The sequence below is a fragment of the Callorhinchus milii genome, unplaced genomic scaffold, assembly GCF_018977255.1.
Source record: "Callorhinchus milii isolate IMCB2004 unplaced genomic scaffold, IMCB_Cmil_1.0 Scaffold5, whole genome shotgun sequence".
Taxonomy (NCBI): domain Eukaryota; kingdom Metazoa; phylum Chordata; class Chondrichthyes; order Chimaeriformes; family Callorhinchidae; genus Callorhinchus; species Callorhinchus milii.
In genome coordinates, this window is record NW_024704746.1 from 11,596,184 (window position 1) to 11,615,657 (window position 19,474).

The 19,474-nt window shown below is 40.9% G+C and overlaps 1 protein-coding gene across 1 annotated transcript; it reads right to left on the minus strand.

The window, feature by feature from the left end:
* Positions 1–1,349: 1,349 nt before the first annotated feature.
* Positions 1,350–19,034, minus strand: uchl5 (ubiquitin carboxyl-terminal hydrolase L5). Its single transcript, NM_001292172.1, has 11 exons — positions 18,940–19,034; positions 16,906–16,969; positions 15,824–15,929; positions 14,671–14,796; positions 14,211–14,272; positions 13,995–14,125; positions 12,431–12,494; positions 11,192–11,294; positions 4,293–4,406; positions 2,720–2,818; positions 1,350–1,768 (listed from the first exon to the last, which is right to left on the minus strand). The coding sequence occupies exons 1-11, from the start codon at positions 19,013–19,015 to the stop codon at positions 1,724–1,726; spliced, it is 990 nt and encodes a 329-aa protein (NP_001279101.1). The 5' UTR covers positions 19,016–19,034; the 3' UTR covers positions 1,350–1,723.
* Between the last annotated feature and the right edge of the window lie 440 nt (positions 19,035–19,474).

Sequence of the window (19,474 nt, forward strand, 5' to 3'; positions counted from 1 at the left end):
ATGTTCTACTTTACAAACTGTTCTCCCACTAAATTCGTCAAAATTGTATCAACATTTATTCTTGCAGCCTGCTGGTCTGTAGTTTTCAGGTTATTTTTCTGACCCTTTTAAAAATCGTCCACTCTATTGTCTAATTACAATCCTCTAGAATCTCTCCCAACATCAGGTTAAAGCAGGGATAATTTCAGTGCCCACTAACTTTGGTGAGACTCAAAGGTGCACTCTGTTTGCACCAAGAAACTTGTCTGATGAGCTTGGTAGCATTTCCATTGTTGTTGATACTGTCAAGTACTCCACTTGTTTCTGACTTTCAATTTCTTGAACCCCAATACATATATGAAGTAATTCTTCTTAAAAAATCTTTAATTTCTATATCCCTTAATTCCTTCTTCCCAGTAAATAATTTTAGTTGGGTAATATTCTATTGATTCATTTGTTAACTACAAATCTATTAGAAACCTTTCTTAAAAAAAACAGCTTCCAATCCAGCCTGAATTTAAGAATTTCCCACAATTTTGCACATTTTTAAACTTTAATACAAAACTATCGTATAGGCTTTGCCTGAATGGAATATCAGAATTCTGAAACTGAGTTAACTTGTGTTGCTCTTGAGCACCATCTAGTGGATACATGGGGAACGGTATAGCAACACCTTGGAAGAGGTCACCTGTAACCCCTCAATTAAGGAAGAGTCCATGCAGAGGGATGGATGTCAATTAGGGTGAAAATATAAGGAAGCATGATAACCATGTTCAAGCCTAGACTACAATGAATTACTCAATCTGCTTTAGGCTGATGCCCCATTAATTTTACCCAAGGATCTAAAATTGACGGTCAGGGGTGAAGGGGAGATTACCAATGAGACTGATAAGTTATTGGTTTTTGCTTCCTATTTTGTCTGAAATTTGCAGACGTTTTAAACAAATCACACCATTTTATTTTCTTTAAAAAGTTATTTCCTTAATGCAACCCATATCTACAAAACTAGTAAAAGACATCCATATATTAATATCGAGTCTCTTACCCTAGTACTGCTAATAAAAAAACAATTTGATGAGCCAAGATAGCAGAGTAGCTTATTAGACTCCCTGAAATGGGAGTAAAAATCCAACTCCCCCTCCCAAATGCCAGTATGAATAGCCATAACCTAACAATAACATTTAGTGGTGAATAAATTCTAATTCTGTTAAATCTTTCAATGGAAGTGACAAAGCTCATTTCCTCTTTCAGGTAAGTCAATATTGACCACAAGCCACACACAACTCACCACAGCAAGTTGTGTTGATCTTTCTTGAAGGGCAAAGACATGAAAGAAGCGGATGGAGTACTTTTTCGGTAATTTTTATTTTGCATTTATTACCCTGTCATGCACTCAGTCAATTATTGAATGCGACATACGAAACAGGGAGGGGGGGATGGAATTTGTTTGGAAGCTGGATCATAAAATAATGGCAGCACTTTGAACAATTAGTAAGTGGGAGAGGAAGTAACAGATTAAAAATAAAACTTCATTTGTATTTAAAAATGGGGGTATAATGCATGCAAACGGCAAATGGGAAACATTTAAATGATTTGTACATGAGACGTGTAATCACAAATAGGAAAGTGCTTTGCACCCATTAACAGTATCTGACAAAAGCCTACTGGGCTATAGGTCGGAGTTCCACTTCTTAAAACAGAATTATCAGCAGCAAATGGTCACAACTTTGATAGGAGGAAGGTTTCACTTGGCTTCTTGAGCTTTCTTGGCATTTTGCTTTTCTTTAGCCTAAATGTTGATGAATAAATATGTTCGGTTATTTTGTGCATGCCCCAAAAAGTGCAACGTTTTATTTCTTTAACAAAAAGAACAATTTAACAGCATTCTGACGTTGCAAAACAAGACCACCATGGATTAATTTAATATTTGCTTTGAGTAGAAAGGAAAGCTGTCTGTACGAAATTCCTAATGACCCAATGCTATGGTGTGTGGAGAATGTAGAATGTAGACAAACATCTAGTCTAAGTTCAGCACTTGTTCCAATCCTAGTTTGCAGGGGCTCTCTCTTGTGGTGAGGTTTGTTTGACCTGGCCAGCCTTCCTCTATGGCTAACCAACCTTAAATGACAGTAAGAAAAGTAACATTAAACCCCCAATGACAAACTCTTAACATTGCACTGTCAAATGAGGTTAGAGGGCACGAACACAGCCTAAGATTCCTAGGCTACTTGAATCTGTAGTTTAGCTTTCCTCCTTACAACAGTAGGAGTCACCTCTTGCCACCTTGCACTTCCCGAATAAGAATGTATGTTAAATAACCCTCCTCAGATCCACATTTATAACTGCTCTTGAACCAGCTTTTTGAATTGACTCTTGAATTGAAGGATGTTCCCTCCTTCTCTCAGGCAAAGCTCTTCATCTCTACTCAACATGTCCAAAAATAACCTGCTCAAACCACAGACCCTCCTCTGGAATCAGAGGAGAGAATTCAGATACTATCACACCATGTTATAGCACATCAATGCATGAAGGCTGGACTGCACACAGGATAATTCCATTGGATACTCAACAAAACATCTTGATACATTAAGTGGTCAGTCATTGATATATTCAAATTCAGTTATTGACACATTACAAACTGGTAAGAAGTTGATTTGTTCACGGTTGCAGCACTAATATTCACAGTACAAATTTATTGTACTGAATATTTACAAAGTCAGGAACACTTTAAGAAGCTCACCTTTTCTACTAGTGGTATTAATTGCTGGTGTTCTGCCAACGTCTTTAATAGTTCCATAATAAAGGGCAAATAGTTGTGCTTTCTTCGGATGTTCTCAATCTAAATCAAGATCAGCACAACAGTTAGTACAAAAACTGTTGTTGGAATAGATACAACATACTCATTCAGATAACAAGCAAGTTCACACAATCTTTGAACAATTCGAGGAGTATTTCAGATATTCTACTCTTTTGTTCTGCATCAAAAGTATATTTTAATTCTATTCCACCAACTGCACATTGAATAAAATCACATCAATACAGCTGTACCAGGGCATACACTCTTGAACTGTCAAATAAATAAGCAAGGCTCCAATTAATATTGTTAGGACTCCAAAAGGACGAGAGCTGGATCTCAGGACTGAAGGATAGAAAATGACAACTCAATATTCAAAAAAGGAGACATAAGTTGGGAAATCATAGACCTATTAATATAACATTTCCTGTGGGTAAAATGTTTGAAAGCATTATAAGGAAGATATCTAGCGAAAGGCAAATTTGATTTTGCCTGTGAATGTCTTACCTAGCAGTCAACATGGATTTAGAAAGAATAGGTTCCACAAATTGGAGGCTTCAGAGAAGAACTACAAGGGTGAATCTGGGACTTATAGCTTGAATCCATGGAGAAGTATACTTTTATTAGGGAAAAGATGGAATGATAACAAAGACATCTGTCAGTTCTTTGAAATGGCAGGAGCCATTGGTAATGCTGATATAAACAGGCTATTTGAAGCAGAATTGTGAACAAAACTATAGAGAATAGATTTCAAATTTGCAAATCACAAGTGAGATTATAACCTAGAAGGTTCCACCCTTTCCAAGTGATAGATATCTTGCCCATGGAAGGCAGCGGACCATAGTTAAGCAGAAGAGATATGGAGACAGGTAAATATTTGTGCATTAAGGAGCAACAGTTTTCCTGTATTAGAATATCACAATATTTAACCACAATACATTTTTCGCTACAAGACAGTTCTGACAGATTTACACAAATATACTTTTCCTCACCAAATTTGATTCCCTTTCCTTTTTGTTGGCTAGGGCTCTAGGCACCTTCCAGCCCAAGTGGCGACTATACACAAGTAATGCTCGACATTAAGTATCAATAGGCTACTTAAGTACAGGGAGTATTGAGGCCGAACCCAATCCGGTAACCATCTTACGATCACACATGCACACCTTTAGCAGAATTACTGAATAGTAATAGACCTAGATTTTCTCCTCCCCAGGTTGGAACACCGAGGCCGATTGTGACTTTGCATTACGTCGACTGAAATCAGTTAACTTGGCAATGACCAGGGAATTGAACCAGAGACATAGCAGCCTGTATGCCTGTGCTCCTCATTAGACAATCTTGTGGAACTATCGGGGAGGGATGGGGTTGAAAAGCTTGACGTTATATTTTTCTTTAACATTGTCTGCCTTTCCTAATCTTTTATGCCTTTTTATTATGAGATATAGCCCCAATGTTATGTAGCACTAATATAGCAATTATTTAACAGTTCAGATTTTAATCTAATTTAAGTGAAACCTACCTTATATCGTTTTAATTTCTGATTTTCTTCTTCAATCAGCATCTGATATTTCGCCACTTCTGATTGTATGGAATTTATGAGACTGCTGCTCTGATCTGTATCCATTGGTTCTTCCTGCATAGAGAAAACAAAGAATAGAAATAAGCATTTTACTAGCAAATATCCTTTCAGGTTACCAAATCATTTCCAAACTGGTGTATTTCTGGGAATAACTTTCCACACTTTTAAAATGAGTACAAAGAGACGTAAATATAATATTTAAAATGGAAGGGGTGGGGAGGTGGGAAAAGAAGGAAGCATAAAGACAGTGACTGCTCCACTCAAAATATGCAATATTTCTGCAAGTAACTAAGCTATAATGTGTGGGGAAGGAAGCTAATGGGAAATCCAAGCTTCCTATTCCTACAAAAGTACTGGTGGACAAAAAGGGAAGACAACAGACAGTAAATGAATACTTTAAACCAGGAAGTCACAGAATTCTTGAGTGGTGCAAAGAATGTTGAAACAAATGAGTTGCTGGTGGCTAGAAATTATATAGGTTGGTAGTACATACGTCAGAACCCCAATGCAAAGCATTGCGATGCAAATTTACACTAAATTACCGAACAGCAACACTGTTTTGATGGCTGTCTCCAGGTGGAGGTGCTAATGTCTGATAACTCCCATCAAGGAATTGAATCACCTAGGTGTTCTCCTTTATAACTTTCAGTTGTAGCCTATCCTTCAGCCAGTGTACAGCAACCCAGAGAGGCAAGATGAGAAGAAAATAATGTTTTACTAAAGTAGGAAGGAAGAAATTGGAAAAGTCAGTTGAAAGAACTGCAGGAAAGTAAGAAACATAAATTGGAGGAAAATATAAAAAGCATAAAATATGACCGTGATCACAAAACAAATGGAAGTCCCAGGCCTGCAAGACTATGGCAGGTGTCTAGAAGTAAATATCTGCAGAAGCCAAAAAGATGGGAAAGTCTAGCTACTCCCTGGTGGACACAGAGCCAGTGAAGAAAACTGTAGAACTATTGAATAGCTACTTCACAGATTAGAAAGTAATTAAACATACGAGAGATTCACTATCCTTTTATGCTACTCTCCAGCAAAGTATCCGAAACTGTTGCAGAACCTAGCATTCTAAGGTCCATCATGTATTTAATATCAATCATTCAAAAAGGTTACTGAAACTTAGTGCTGTCTTAAAGGCATAATGGATGTTAGGCTTGCAAAATGGCTGAAAAGTTGGTGAAATTTAAACCAGAGGTTCAAAGCAAAGACAAAAAGAGGCTCAAGAAAAGCCATTGAAGAATGGAACAAAGAAAACTGCTTAAAATCATAATCACCTGAAAGAGACAAAGAAGCTTCAAGAAAATACTGAAATTACTTAAGAATGCTTTACAAAGTGAATGGATCAATCTGAAGATATTTTATGGGCTGTTTGGACCAAGCTAGGATCATTCTTTGACATAATTTGACATTTCACCTACAAAATACACAATCACTTCACAGTACATTCTATGAAGCACCTTTAGATGTCTCAACAATGTGATAAGGTGGTATATCAAATGCAAGGATTATTATTATTGTCTGGTACCTGAATGACTAAGAATAACTAAATGGGAGATGCAGCTGAAATAAACCAATTAAGCAATGTTGTGGGCATATCTGCATGCAGTATTGTGCAAAACGTTAGAATAATTGTCAAAAGATTATTGGGAGATGAAACTCACCCTATCTTTATGTCATAGAAGAGCACCAAGTGGTTGGGAAGCCAGTAAAGCACAGAAGAGCAATCAATAGAACTTGAACCCAGTTAGGAACAAGGGACCCACTTCCAGGAAAGACAGCATCACTGGAGCTTACCAAACACTTGTAGGAACTGGTGGAATGCAGTAGTCCACAGAAGATGAACAAACGCAGCCTCACCCTCCCTGGAAATATCACACAGATAGAAGGGAAGCCACTGGTGAGTTTAGATTTCTAATGTATGGCGGTTCAAACAGTGAACCATATCCTATCGTCCGCATGCATTACGTTCACCAATCAACATTTCCTTCAATACTTTGGGTAATTCCTCTCATCCTCAGAAATCTGTCAAATCTACTCAAAACTGATTCTGTTTCCCTTGAGCTACGTTCCAAATAGAGCTAAAAAACTATTAAAAAAATGACATGCACAAAGTGAGAAACTATATGCCACTGCTTTACATTCTGATCTCTAGCCACAGATAAAGCAAAAAACCCAGGGGAAAATGTGATTACAGATCTCAAGAACTAAATTGTATGGCTGAGCAGAAGCATTCATGGCTGGGTTGATTTAAGTTATATCTGCTAAAAACATATAAATGGCAATCTCATTTTAATACAGTCCTCTGAATCCAATCTCATCTCAAGTTGTAAACAAAATCTGAAAATATGGCCGATTTTAGTCATCGGGTCGACTCTTAAAACACTTCCTGCAGTGGTACGTCACGTGCACAGTGCACACATGCAGCACACAGAGAGTGATGTCAGTAGCTGCCTGACAACTTGGAAGTTGGCCACTTTGTAATGTGGGAAGGTAGCTAGCCAACGTCTGAGGTACTGCACTTCAGCTAGCTGGGGGCAAGCCATTGTAGTGGGTGGGCGGGGGTGGGGTTGGTGGAGAATTTTAATGGAGTTGCACCGTATACGGACTGGCACTCCATTACTCAACCCAATCCACCACAGTTCCGACAAAGCTTGCGTGACACCACAATCTCTATGCAAGGATCTAGGAAATTAGTAACCATGGATTGGGTAGAAAAATATCATTTCCATAGTAGGGAGCAACATGATACCAAATCTCCTTTGAACTGAATAGGCAAATATTTTAGAGGTAATGAATACAGGCATCATGGGAAGAAGTGGACTACACACACCCATATATTTTAGCCAGAAAGACTCCCATATATACACACACCAATCACTTGGTCAATTCTCAAAGATGCAAAGAAAACCCAATCTAGCTAGTTAGGTAGCTTTTATTATCTAGGAACTGGGACTACATAGTCATTGACGGAAATACTTTTAACAAGGTTGCAGAGAGTGGCTTAGATTCCCCACCTCTGGGGGGTGGGAGGGAGAGAAAGCTAAACAAAAAGTTAGATTCTGCATTCTCACAAAATTAAATGCATGCTGTTTTTTTCCCCATGCTATACATAATTTGTGGAAAATGTGATTTTCAATAGTTATTGCTCCAGAGAACAAGAGAACAATTTTGCCAACAACATTTACAAAAACAATCAAATAAAAAGACTGCAGAGAAAACGAAAGTAAATAATTGAAATGGAGGAAAGGTCAACCCAAAAGTGGAAACGGATTGCTTAGGCTAAAAGTCATTGAATTTGGAAACTGGTCAGAGACCATCACAGTGATATTCATGACAATATACGCGCACCCACATTGTGCGCACAATTCACCCACAACACATTTCATGCCTGTGAATTTAGGTTCTCATTATTGCATCAACCATCAAACAAGTTTCTCTATGCCAGCCACTGGAAGGAACTCCAGCTCACTGACAGAAGGACCAGGTCAGCTTCTAGCAGCCCTATCCTTCTTCCAGTGAGACAAATTGCTCCATCTGGTGGTTTTACAGAGAACCGCCCAAATCAGCTGAATGATTGAGGCAAAGCATTGGGGCAAAAATGCGCAGCATCAGAATGAAAGAGAAAGGCGAAGGCTTTGAGTAGGACCTTTCTTTTGGGCTGGAAAGATCAAAATGTTGATGCTGAGACTTGCAACAGTCAGTTCAGCGATACACCAGTACATCTACCAAATTGCTAAAACCACTTATAGAAAATGTGAAGACCAATTAGAAAATGTGACAATAATATGATTTTATGTGGAATTTGGAGCTCATTCTACATAGAGCAGCCTATCTGGAATTATTTCCCTCATAAATCATCGGTTGCTGAAAGCTCAAAAAACCCTGCACTGATTTTTAGCATTGGGAAATACTGACTGCACTCATGGCATCGCCACCAGTCTCTGTCACTGAGCTCTCTGTGCCAACTTCAGCGGCAAACTCACCTGATAAGGGCGGGCTGATTCAAGCATAATTTGGATTTAGCCTCTCCATATGAGCCCTATCCCATAAATACCCTTTTATTTGGTAAAAAATCCTACAATTATAAAAGGCACTGCTTTAATGAAACCCACCAGTTGCTCCCTCGACCCCATCCCTACCCCCCCTCCTTACCCCCAAGCTCCACCTCCTTGCCCCTCTACTCACTGACATCGTTAACCTCTCACTGTCCTCTGGTACCGTTCCCACCCCTTTAAAAAACGCTGTCATCACTCCTATCCTTAAAAAACCCTCCCTGGACCCTTCTCTATCCCATAACAACCACCCCATCTCCAACCTCCCCTTCCTCTCCAAGGTCCTGGAACGAGTTGCTGCTTCTCAGCTTCGCTCCTTCCTCTCCCGCTATTCCCTTCTCGAACCTCTCCAATCGGGGTTCCGTGCCGCCCACAGCACAGAAACAGCTCTGGTCAAAGTGACAAATGACATTCTGTCCATCTGTGACCCAAGGCTCCCTCTGTTTCCTTGACTTCTTTGCTGCTCGACACCGTCGACCACTCTATCCTCATCCACCGCCTCTCCTCTCACCTCAACCTCCACGGCGCTGTCCTTGATTGGTTCAGATCGTACCTCTCACACCGCCTGCACTTCATCTCCTCAAATAGCTTCTCCTCTAGCCCCCGGACCGCCTTGTGCGGCTTTCATCAGCGTTCTGTCCTTGGTCCCCTCCTCTTCAACATCTATATGCTCCCTCTTGGTGACATAATCCACAGACATGGGGTCAAGTTCCAAATGTATGAGGATGACACCCAACTGTACCTCTCTGTCTCCACCCTCGACTCCAGGGCCACTGCTGTCCTGACAGAATGTCTCAGACATCAAGTCCTGGATGAGAGCTAACTTTCTTCAGTTGAACGTCAACAAGACCAAGACTCTCCTGATTGGCTCCCGTCAGCGCCTTCTCACCTCAGGCGCTGACAGCATCACATCCGTGGTTGCACACTCCACCTTACTAAGCCAGTCCAGAACTTCGGGGTCTTGTTTGATCCTCAACTATCCTTTCTACCCCACATCTGGCCATGACCCGCTCTGTCTTTCCCCCATCTCCGCAACGTCGTCCGGCTCCGGCACTGTCTCACACCACAGGCCGCCGAAACCCTCATACACGCCTTCATTACATCGAGGCTCGAATACACAAACTCACTGCTTGTCGGCCTCCCCAACTCCTCCCTCCACAGGCTGCAGATCATCCAGAACTCTGCAGCCCGTGTTCTCTTCCGCACTAGGCTCCACAAACCTATCACCCCCATCCTGGCCCAACTCCACTGGCTTCCCATCACACAGAAGATACAGTTTAATTCCTGGTCCTCACCTTCAAAGCCCCTCCAGTCTTGCTCCCCCCTACCTCTCCGACCTCCTAACCCCCTACCACCCTGTTCGCTCCCTCTGCTCAGCAGGCTCCGGCCTGCTTCATGTCCCCCGCCTTGCTCTCGCCCCACTATCAGCGGGCGGGCCTTCCGCCACTCTGCACCCACCCTCTGGAACTCCATCCCGCAGTCCCTCCACCTCGAACCCTCCCTCACCACCTTCAAGACCCACCTCAACACACTTCTCTTCGACCGTGTTTTCAATCTCCCTGCTTCCCCCCCTGCCCTCCCCCACCCCGACCCTCAGCTCGAGTCGGTAACTCTATCTGTCCAGTGCTTTGGGATGTCCTCCCAACGTGAAAGGCGCTATACAAATGTAATTTTGTTGTTGTTAAACTACCAATATTATCCTTCCACTCGTAACTGGAAGGTGCTAAATAGAGAAGTTACCTGTCCGAGATAAAGCAGAAAGAAAGGATACGTTAATCCATATTACCTTCAAGAGTCTTCTCGTTTAACAGAAACACTGACAGATGCTTGGGAAAATTCACCAACCTATCCCTCCTACTTTGAAAACAGCACAAATGGCATTAAGAGACAACTCCTCACTACTCCACTCTGTGCAAGAGACAAGATTATCACACTCTCAAACTGTGCCACTCAAACAGCTTTAACATTTCTAGCAAAACCCAACTTAATGAAGTTCCCAATAATGTCATCTTCTTAATACTTAGGTTCGATTTTCCGCTTTATCACACTGCCAAAGTGCTTCACACAATGAGTGGTTTAGAAATGCAGTGAGCTTTATGGATATGGCAGCAAATCTATGCTTATAACTAAATTTAATCCAAGGACAATGGCTAGGCTACAGGGAGAACTTCCGCTTCTTCAGAATAGCCATAGTAATGTGCAGCTAAACTACTAGAATAGGCAGAGAGACTCAGTCAGTTCAACATCTCACCTGAAGAAGTGCTGATAACTCACTTGCAACTTTTGTTGCTCATGATTTACACAGATTTCCAACACTCAAACATCCTATTGAACAACTTTCTGTACATTTGCCCTCTAGATACAGGTTGAAAAAAGGCCTGCTACAGCAATTTACAGTAAAATCCTGGGTTTATTTATATAAATTGAAAATATTCGATGCTCATATTTACAATATAAAAGTAAATAGCCTTTGGGTATCTTCATACGCATTTTTAAAAAAACTGATATTTTGAATGGGATAGCGATAGCAGGAAGCACAGGCAACTCTGTGCAAAGTGGACTCAGGCTGACCTGACGATCTTGTAAAGTGAAAGCAAGTATTCAGAACAGAGATAATGAAATGAAGACTCCCTAAAAGTGCAATAGGGAGATATAAAAATTAGATTTCCATTTATTTTTCTGACAGTATAAACAAAAAAGATATTACATTTACAATAAACACAGGGAAAAAAATCAACAAACATAAGGTGTACACTGGTCTCCCTTTGTGCCAGTAAATGCACTCACCTCTGTCAGCTGTCTCTGTAATTCTGTAATCTTTTTTTCATATACCATCTTTCTGTCTGACACAATTGCCATAAGGTTAAACCGTATCTCTCCTTCACTGTACCTGGAGTAAAAAGAGCCCACAAATTTTCATTAAAATTTAATTTGGTTTTGTGATAAAACCAAGACAACAAAAATTGCACATTAAACATTTTAAACCTTGGAAAATTAATCAATTTAAACTACTTTGTAAATGTTAAGGGTTTTAGGACAGAAAACATTTCCCCCCATCGTGCTACATAAAATAGACTTTTAAAATCAGTCAGTTATTGGATTTTATGACCTTTGCAGTGAATTTTGTCTGAAAAGTATTGACATCAACTAAACCAGGTTCATTAAACTATATACATTGGGACCATAATAAACAGATAATTTATCTTTGGATAGGGCAGCTATAAACTGTGGCAAACAGTCGCCAATTGGTAAATAGTCCCTCAGTCAATTAATCATTCATTTAGAAATTCATTCTTACATAAGCACTTTACGAAAGTGTAAATGTTTCTTCCTTCCACACTTTAAAATCAACAATGGGTTCAAGCACCTTTGTACAACACACATGAACGACCAGATAACTGGGAATATTTTATGCTACAATCAGGTATTTGTGGAAATGAAGTGAGTGGCAGCACATGGTTTGATTAAGTTATACATTTACTAAGGACCACTGTATTGCATTTGAGTGGTTCCCCATTCGGTATCTGTAAATAATATCATGCATATCATTTTGGATTTCATGAATTCCCTCAGGAATAGTGATAAGGGACGTAAACTTGAAAGCACTAGCCCGCTAAATGGGAGTTAAAATGAACAGAGTACTAATGCGTAATGGACATGATTGCTGTAAGCTCCAGTTTGAATAACCTTAAATTTACCTGCAATAAATGTTCCTTGACAATCGTCTACCCAAGTAATAAGCTTCTAGATCCTTCTGAACAACATCTGGCCCTTCCACACAGTTTCGAACTGTCAGCACATTTCAAAATCTACCTAATCAAAACCATTAATGAATGATCAGACAGACCAGTGGACCTAGCAGCAATCCCTGTTGAACTCCACTGGTTAACATTCCTCAATGCAATAATTTCCAATAAATGCATATGTAAACACATAGATCATTGAGAATAAGTTGCTCTTATGTGACTAAAACATCAGCTGTAAGCCAAACAATATTGTGCGAAATAAAAGGAAATAAAGACTTACTTCTGTATTCGTTTCTCTATGACTGGTCGCACTGCACTAACCCAGTCATCTTGATTGCATGTTCCTAGGAAACAAATAACACTTATTACAATAAATTTTATAATAATTCTTGCTTTTGATATAGCACTTTTTCATATCAGGAGGACATCTCAAGGCACTTCACAGGATTTTACTAGTGACTGTATATTTTGTCTGTGAATTTCAACATATATATGTATAAAATAATTCATAAATTATAATATTCTAGATATAAATTTTAGCTCAACTCTTGAAAATCACACATAAGTGCAAGATGATGTCAGTAAATATATTCATTGGTCTGTGCTGAGTTATCTGATAATAATAATCCTTGCATTTGACATAGCACCTTATCACGTCGTTGAGCCTAAATTGAGAACACTCTAGCCTCGCAAGTGAGAGACCTGGGTTCGATTCCCGGGAGGGCGAAATCTTGGGGAAGTTTCCTTACTCCACATGCCTGTTAGTAAACCCTCAAGAAAAAAAACATTAATAAAATTGGCCACTTCAATCCACAACTGTTGTAGGACACTGCTGTGCGCAAATGGCTGCTGCGTTTCGTCCGCAAATATACAGTCAATTCACTTCACGGTATATTCTGTGAAGCACTTTGAGACATCTAGAAGACGTGAAAAGTGCTGTATCAAATGCAAGGATTATAACAAAATCTGCCAGGTTTCGATACTTATATCTACGGTGATGGGTTTCCACGTGTCGAACATCTGGCTGCTCAAAACAAAATCCGGTGACAACCTCTCCCCTAGATTGAAAGGTGCGTAGAGTACATAAATGGACAAGATTGGTTTACACTGTTTACCTTCCAATAATAAAAAGCACACTATCATTGACAGTCAATGAAGAACAGCCAATGAAAGAGGTCAGAAAGGAATGTTATCAGCACAATGTACCAAAATCAGGGCAGGACCAGAGAGAAGTGGAACCTGAATTGATTCCGCTTCCTCACTCTAGATTGCACAATAAGTACATATATAGAGCACCTTTCACGTCGAGAGGACGTCCCAAAGCGCTGAACAGTCAGGTATCGGGGACTGAGCATGAGGGAGGGGTGGTGTAGGGGTGACCGAAGGCAGAGAGGTGGGAGGGACACCAAAGGCATGGTCGAAGTGAAGGGTCTTGAGATTGGCCTTGAAGGAGGCAAGGGAGGAAGCGAGGGCAAGGGACCGTGGGATGGAGTTCCAGAGCATGGGGGCAGAGGCCAAAAGCCACCAATGGTAGGGCGGGTCGGGCGGGAGACATGGAGCAGGCCGGAGCCCGATGAACAGAGGGAGCGGGCAGGTTGGTAGGGAGTCAGCAGGTTAGAGAGGTAGGAGGGGGCAAGGCCATGGATGGCCTTAAAGATAAAACATGGTGACAGAAATGTTTTGAGAAATGTTCGTCAACTGTTCAATTATTCCACCAAACTTGATTATCCGGATACCTTCTGCTCCAACTAGCTTGGATTGTCCAACTGAAAATGCATGAAACAAGAAAATTGTTTGGCAAACAGTCCTGGCTAAGGCTTGTTAAGTAACGGGATTATAGTTACCCAAGTCTATTGGTCCTTCCCTTAATCCATCATGTTCATACAACCTTCCATTGACGGGAAAGTAACTGACAAAATGGAACGCATCTTCTTCCTTTCCTGCGGTCTTCGCATCAAACTCAAACATCTGCTGCCTAGTAAGGAAAGAGACAGATTAATTTAAATGCCCTTGAGAACAATGTGCAAGAAAACAAGGGATGTGTTGCTGGTTCTCCATACCTGGCAAAGCCATTGTGAACTTGTCGAATGACTTCAGAGTTGCTTAGGGCCAAGCCTTTCATCTGTTTTAAAAGATCAGAAAGAAATCAGTGCTTACATAACTACTGCCATCTGGTTAGCTTCACACTGCTTTCCCAAACCTGAACTAAATTGGAATTAAGTCCAAAATGGTTACTTGCAGCAGGCAGTTTTAGTTGAAAGAATCACAGAGTATAGCTGTGACACACAAGAACATCTAAATTTTAAAAAGAAGAATTTTCCAAATCTTTGCAAGCTGAATGTGATGCACCATCTCTTTTCACTGAGGAGTTAATACTGGCTGTATTGTACAGATGTCACATTGTAGTGCACATTTTTCCAGTCCACTTTACCTTTATTGAAAAGTTATTCTTTATTCTGAGAGTCGAGTAACGTAAATATGTCAGAAGATCTGCATTGAGACAATTATACTTATACTTACAGCAGCATCAAAACTTTGTGAGAATTCTTTAAATTCTCCTAGAGTCTCTCCCAGCTCTATATCAGAATGGTTACAGTTCAGTAATACGCTGATTATGGCTTGAGTAGCACAAGCATTATTGATAACCTGAAGCAGAAAAAANTTAAAGGTGAAATACGTACAGTGAAAAGGCAAGTCATTGTGCAACCCAGCCCTTGCAGTGACTCGTAGTAGATTCCACACACTTTGCAATGACTCCCAGTAGATTCCATACCTGAGATGTACTCAGTAACGCAATTTAGGGAGTCTGATCAACATTCATTCAAGTAAACTTTCTATCTGCCCAAAATATTTACCTTTTTGGATCAGGACTGCAGGAACACAGCACATGTCCATTCTTACAGAAATAGCTTGAAGGAATTTAAGTGCTCCAAGGCGCCATCCGGCATGAAGGGCGCTATATAAATGCAAGTTGTCGTCGCTGTTGTGTCAATCAGTGGCATGTTTAACGCGGTACTATATGCAACTGGACTTAAAACATGAGATCTCACATGTGATCAACCTGTAGAACTGATATCAACAATCAACTCCGCAGTTGAGAATTCTAAAAGATTTTATTCCCCAAACAGTGGGTAAATAAACCTAAAACACAGAAATGGAGGTTTAACTTTTTCAGCTCCCGCCCCCCCACGCCCCTCACTTTACTCCCCTGTGTTATTTTGCAGGAATCTATAATGAAAAACAGGCATATCTCCAGAGAGAGCAAATCATAAACAAGATGCCCTTGTGTAACTCCCAGCAGTTGGCATAGATCAGCATCAGCTAACATTAGGAACAGGTTATTTGCCAGGCAAAAAAAAAACCACAAAATCATTGCACAGGACTTTAACTAACAAAACGCAAAAGGTTGCAAACACACTTAGGAACTACTATATTATTATTATAACAACAACTTGCATTTTATATCACCCTTCACACGGGGTAGCAAGCCGGGGCACTTCACAGTGGCGGAGTCTGACAAAGGGCCTGGGGGAGATGGAGGTGACCGTAAACACGATCAAAAAGGAAGATCTTTTGGCAGGATTTGAAGATGGACAGCGAGCGGGCAAGGCCGAGGGATTGAGGGAAACAAAATATATGTATACAGACAGTAAAATTGAGTGTTCAGACCTACCTGTTTTGCAAAGAAGATTTTCTCAAGTCTTGAATCTTGGACAATGGATCCTGCTGGTTCTTCTCCTGGCTGCCATTTGAATAGGAAAATTAGGCCATGAACTGGTCTGGAAGCAGAAAATAGGTTGTTGATACTGCTGTGTTCTACTTTTATCATTCATTTTTCAAATAGGCTATTTTTAAAGAATGTTTCTGAGCTTTAAAGATAGTTTGGCATATTATGGGTTCTTAAAAATATTTTATGCATACCTCTAAGGTTAAAATTTTACAGCAAATACACGCAATTGTAATGAAAATACAGTCTTGGTACCAGAAGAAGCTTGTAAAAAAAAAAGTGGAGATTTCAATCACCAGCATGGTTACATAACAGGATATGTTAGCTCCTGTTTACCATCTAGGTTGCCAGCATGCCAACACTGAAATCTGGCAGTTATTGCAAACAGTTTTGGGATATCAAACATGAAAGCACTGTATTCGAACAGGTTCATAGATGCAATCAGTGACTTCTTGAACATTTCTTATTTAACTCGGCAACTGTGGTCTTTAATTCTTTCCTAATCTCCCCTTCCCCCTATGCACGTGCACAGAACCTTTAGAGATCTCTAGTTTTTTTTTGTTTGTTATTCAAGTGTGTAACACATTGTTTTTGTGAACTTAATAAGTGACAAAGCACACATAAATATTACATATTACCATCTCAAATTATGATGAAGGCTATTCACATATATGGCAGTTTTGCCTCTACGGTACCATAGGTCATGAAATGATTCTTACACATACATCTTTGCATTTATTACTTCCATTAGTTGATTCAACTTCACTACCTAGATGGTAAACATTCTGATCAAACATCACTTTATTTCCCATCAAAAAAAATCAACTACAATCACCATTATAACCAGGAGTGTTAGAAACCACAATGTGCAGAATCATGAAGAGCAAAAATGGGATTTTGATACATGTTCTAAGACAACTACAGTAATCTGCTGATAACTCATCACTCCAAGTGACTTGTTTTTATATATCTATATATACACACATACATACACAGAAATAAATGAGGCCAGGATACTGTTTACTTACTTCAACTTATCAAAATGTTCCGGTTCTAAGCTCCAGATTTCTTCTACCTGAACTCCTTTACACCCTGGAAAAGAAAACAGCACTTATATCCAGGATTCCGCCACTACCTCACCCTCCAATCAACTGAAACCTTATGCATACCTTCAACATTTCCAGATTCAACTTTTCCAACGTGTTGCTTACCAGCCTCCTGAAACTACTTTTGTTATGCCGAATTTTTGTGAACAGGTGCAATCAGGGATCCAGGGGTAACCCTGCCACCAAGTCATTTGCATCAGTGCACCTAGGACATTCCAATACATTGCATCACCAAGTAAGTGGTGGTCAAATGTAGTTGGTCAAAGTTTGGGAAAGTTCTACGAGTAACTATCTCTACCTCAGGCCTGAGGTAACACCTATATCCCTAACCAGCATCTGTATATTTTGCTGGTACTAATGAATGAGTCAGAATCTTGCCCAGAAAGCAGAATTGTTCTGAAACCATGAATTTGTCTGAAAAGTGCCTCTGCTTTTTAAACTATACAGCTACATTTGTCTTTACATTCATTGAGGATGAGAAAATTGAGTGAAGTTGTTTTTCTATTAAATTTCCTACTTAACACTTTTGTGAAGGATTATACAGATCCACACGCATGACCCAATATATGGCCTACTTGCCTTCAGAGATAATTTACACATCAAAATTGGTGGTTTCCAATTGTAGTACTGGTCTGCACGAATAACACTGATGGTAAAGAAACATGGTCACCGTAGCCTGAGCAATTCAAACTCTCCAGCTCCCCTTTGCAGATTTTGCACCACTCACCTGTGCAGAAGTTCTTATGTAATTGGGGAAGCTACAGGAGCCAAAGAAGCTGTATAAAATTGTTCTAAATCAACCGTGTGTGACTGCTTGCATATTATTGGCTATTTTAAAATGCTTTCCTGAACATCTGACTTGGGTTCAGAGAATCGGAGAACCCTCCGGAAAAATTACAGTATCTACACCGAGAGTGCTACCTGTATCAATTCAAGCTGTTGTAAAAATGCTCTGCACTTTCTACAGACAATAGCTCAATCACTTCAGAATCTCAATGACATCGAACTAAAGTGTTTTCGGCTCCTTCTGCCTTGGCTTCTGTTGAACCATGTTGTTAACACGTTTTGTTTTTAAAAAAAACGGCAGAGCGCGGGAGGCACAGGGAATCAGAGCCTCATCGTGTAGCTATTCTGCTATATAAACAACCCTCACCGGGCAATATAACTATGACTGCACGATTCACCATGGACCAATATCCAGTGAAATGTGCATTTAATCAGCCAGAGATCCAAAATGAAACGTATATTATCTGAGTTCGTTTTCTACCGGGCAAGATAAACGTGTCCAAATGGTATGTAGTCTTGGCATATGTTCCAGCCTATTGGCTCGATAGGGAAATGGCTCCAAGTCCGTTTTAAAGAGGCAAACTGATCAACGCAACCAAATCGAAACACGATATTCTGCAAGTTTTAAGTTTTCATTCAAAACGTTTGCTTTACAACACAAGGTGCGACGCTTGGAAACCTTTTGCTGTTACGGTTGCCTCGCGATCAACAATACGGGTTCGGATTTGCGCAGCAAATAAGCGGGTCTTCCGAGTCTTTGAAGCGAATGGCAATATTATCGGGAGTGTAGGGGGGTGTGTGGTGTGTGTGTGTAGTTTATTAGGCCCCTAAACTGAGTCAGATGGGAGGGTAGGACCAGGCGTGGCGAATCCCAAGAGTTGCTCGGTATGAGTCAATCACGATTACAGCCTAGAAATAAGTCGGGAACATATAAAAGCGAAGCAATCAGAGACCATACTTAAACATGTAATGCTACAGATCGCTCTGGAAACCGAGGCAAACCTGCGGCAGCCCCAAAGGCCCAGGCGCTTCTGCTCTGTGCGCCCCCACACACACACACACAGGACCCAGCAAGACACCGGCCGGCGAGCTTCCCCCCTCTCCTCCCTTTCCCCACCGCCCTCCGTGGACTTAACAATGGAGTCAAATAACACAGCCAAGAGGACGCACCGAAGCCCTTGATGAGCTCTGTGAAGACCCCGGGGTCGCTCTCCATCAGACACCACTCTCCGGCGTTGCCCGCCATTTCTGCAACGGACGGGACTCGCGCCGGGCTCCCGCACTGCGCAGGCGCGGAGTTGGGAGGACCGCAAGCTCTTCCCGGCAGCCCCCGAGGCACCCGCCCCGCCCCCCACATCCCTCCTCCCCGCCCCCCCCCTCCCCGCCCCCCCCAGTGTAACACGTGCTGCTGAGGTAACCCACGGATCCTCCTGACTCCTCCTTGAGATCAGAGGGTGTCGAAACTCATCTGGACGTAAGGGCCGTCTAAGTTAACATTGTTCACTCGGTGGGCCTCACCCCCTAATATATATATATATATATATATATACACATGTACGTGCCTGACAATATCTCGTGATTGCGTGTAACATTCGCTCAAACTACGTTGGCGTGAAACATGACTCCCACTCCCACCGCGCAATTCCTGGCCGTCAAAAAGGAGGTCGGCGAGTTGCGAAGTCTCAATAGATAAACGTACAGTCAA

What these genes read in the sequence shown, in the direction of transcription:
- uchl5 (NM_001292172.1), bottom strand. Translation starts at nt 19,015, where the DNA reads ATGGCGGGCAACGCCGGAGAGTGGTGTCTGATGGAGAGCGACCCCGGG. An exon ending in TACAGAGACAGCTGACAGAG is followed by an intron (nt 4,407 to 11,191) that starts GTGAGTGCATTT and finishes TTCTCTATGCAG; the next exon opens with GAAGAACCAATGGATACAGA. An exon ending in AGAAATTAAAACGATATAAG is followed by an intron (nt 2,819 to 4,292) that starts GTAGGTTTCACT and finishes ATCTTGATTTAG; the next exon opens with ATTGAGAACATCCGAAGAAA.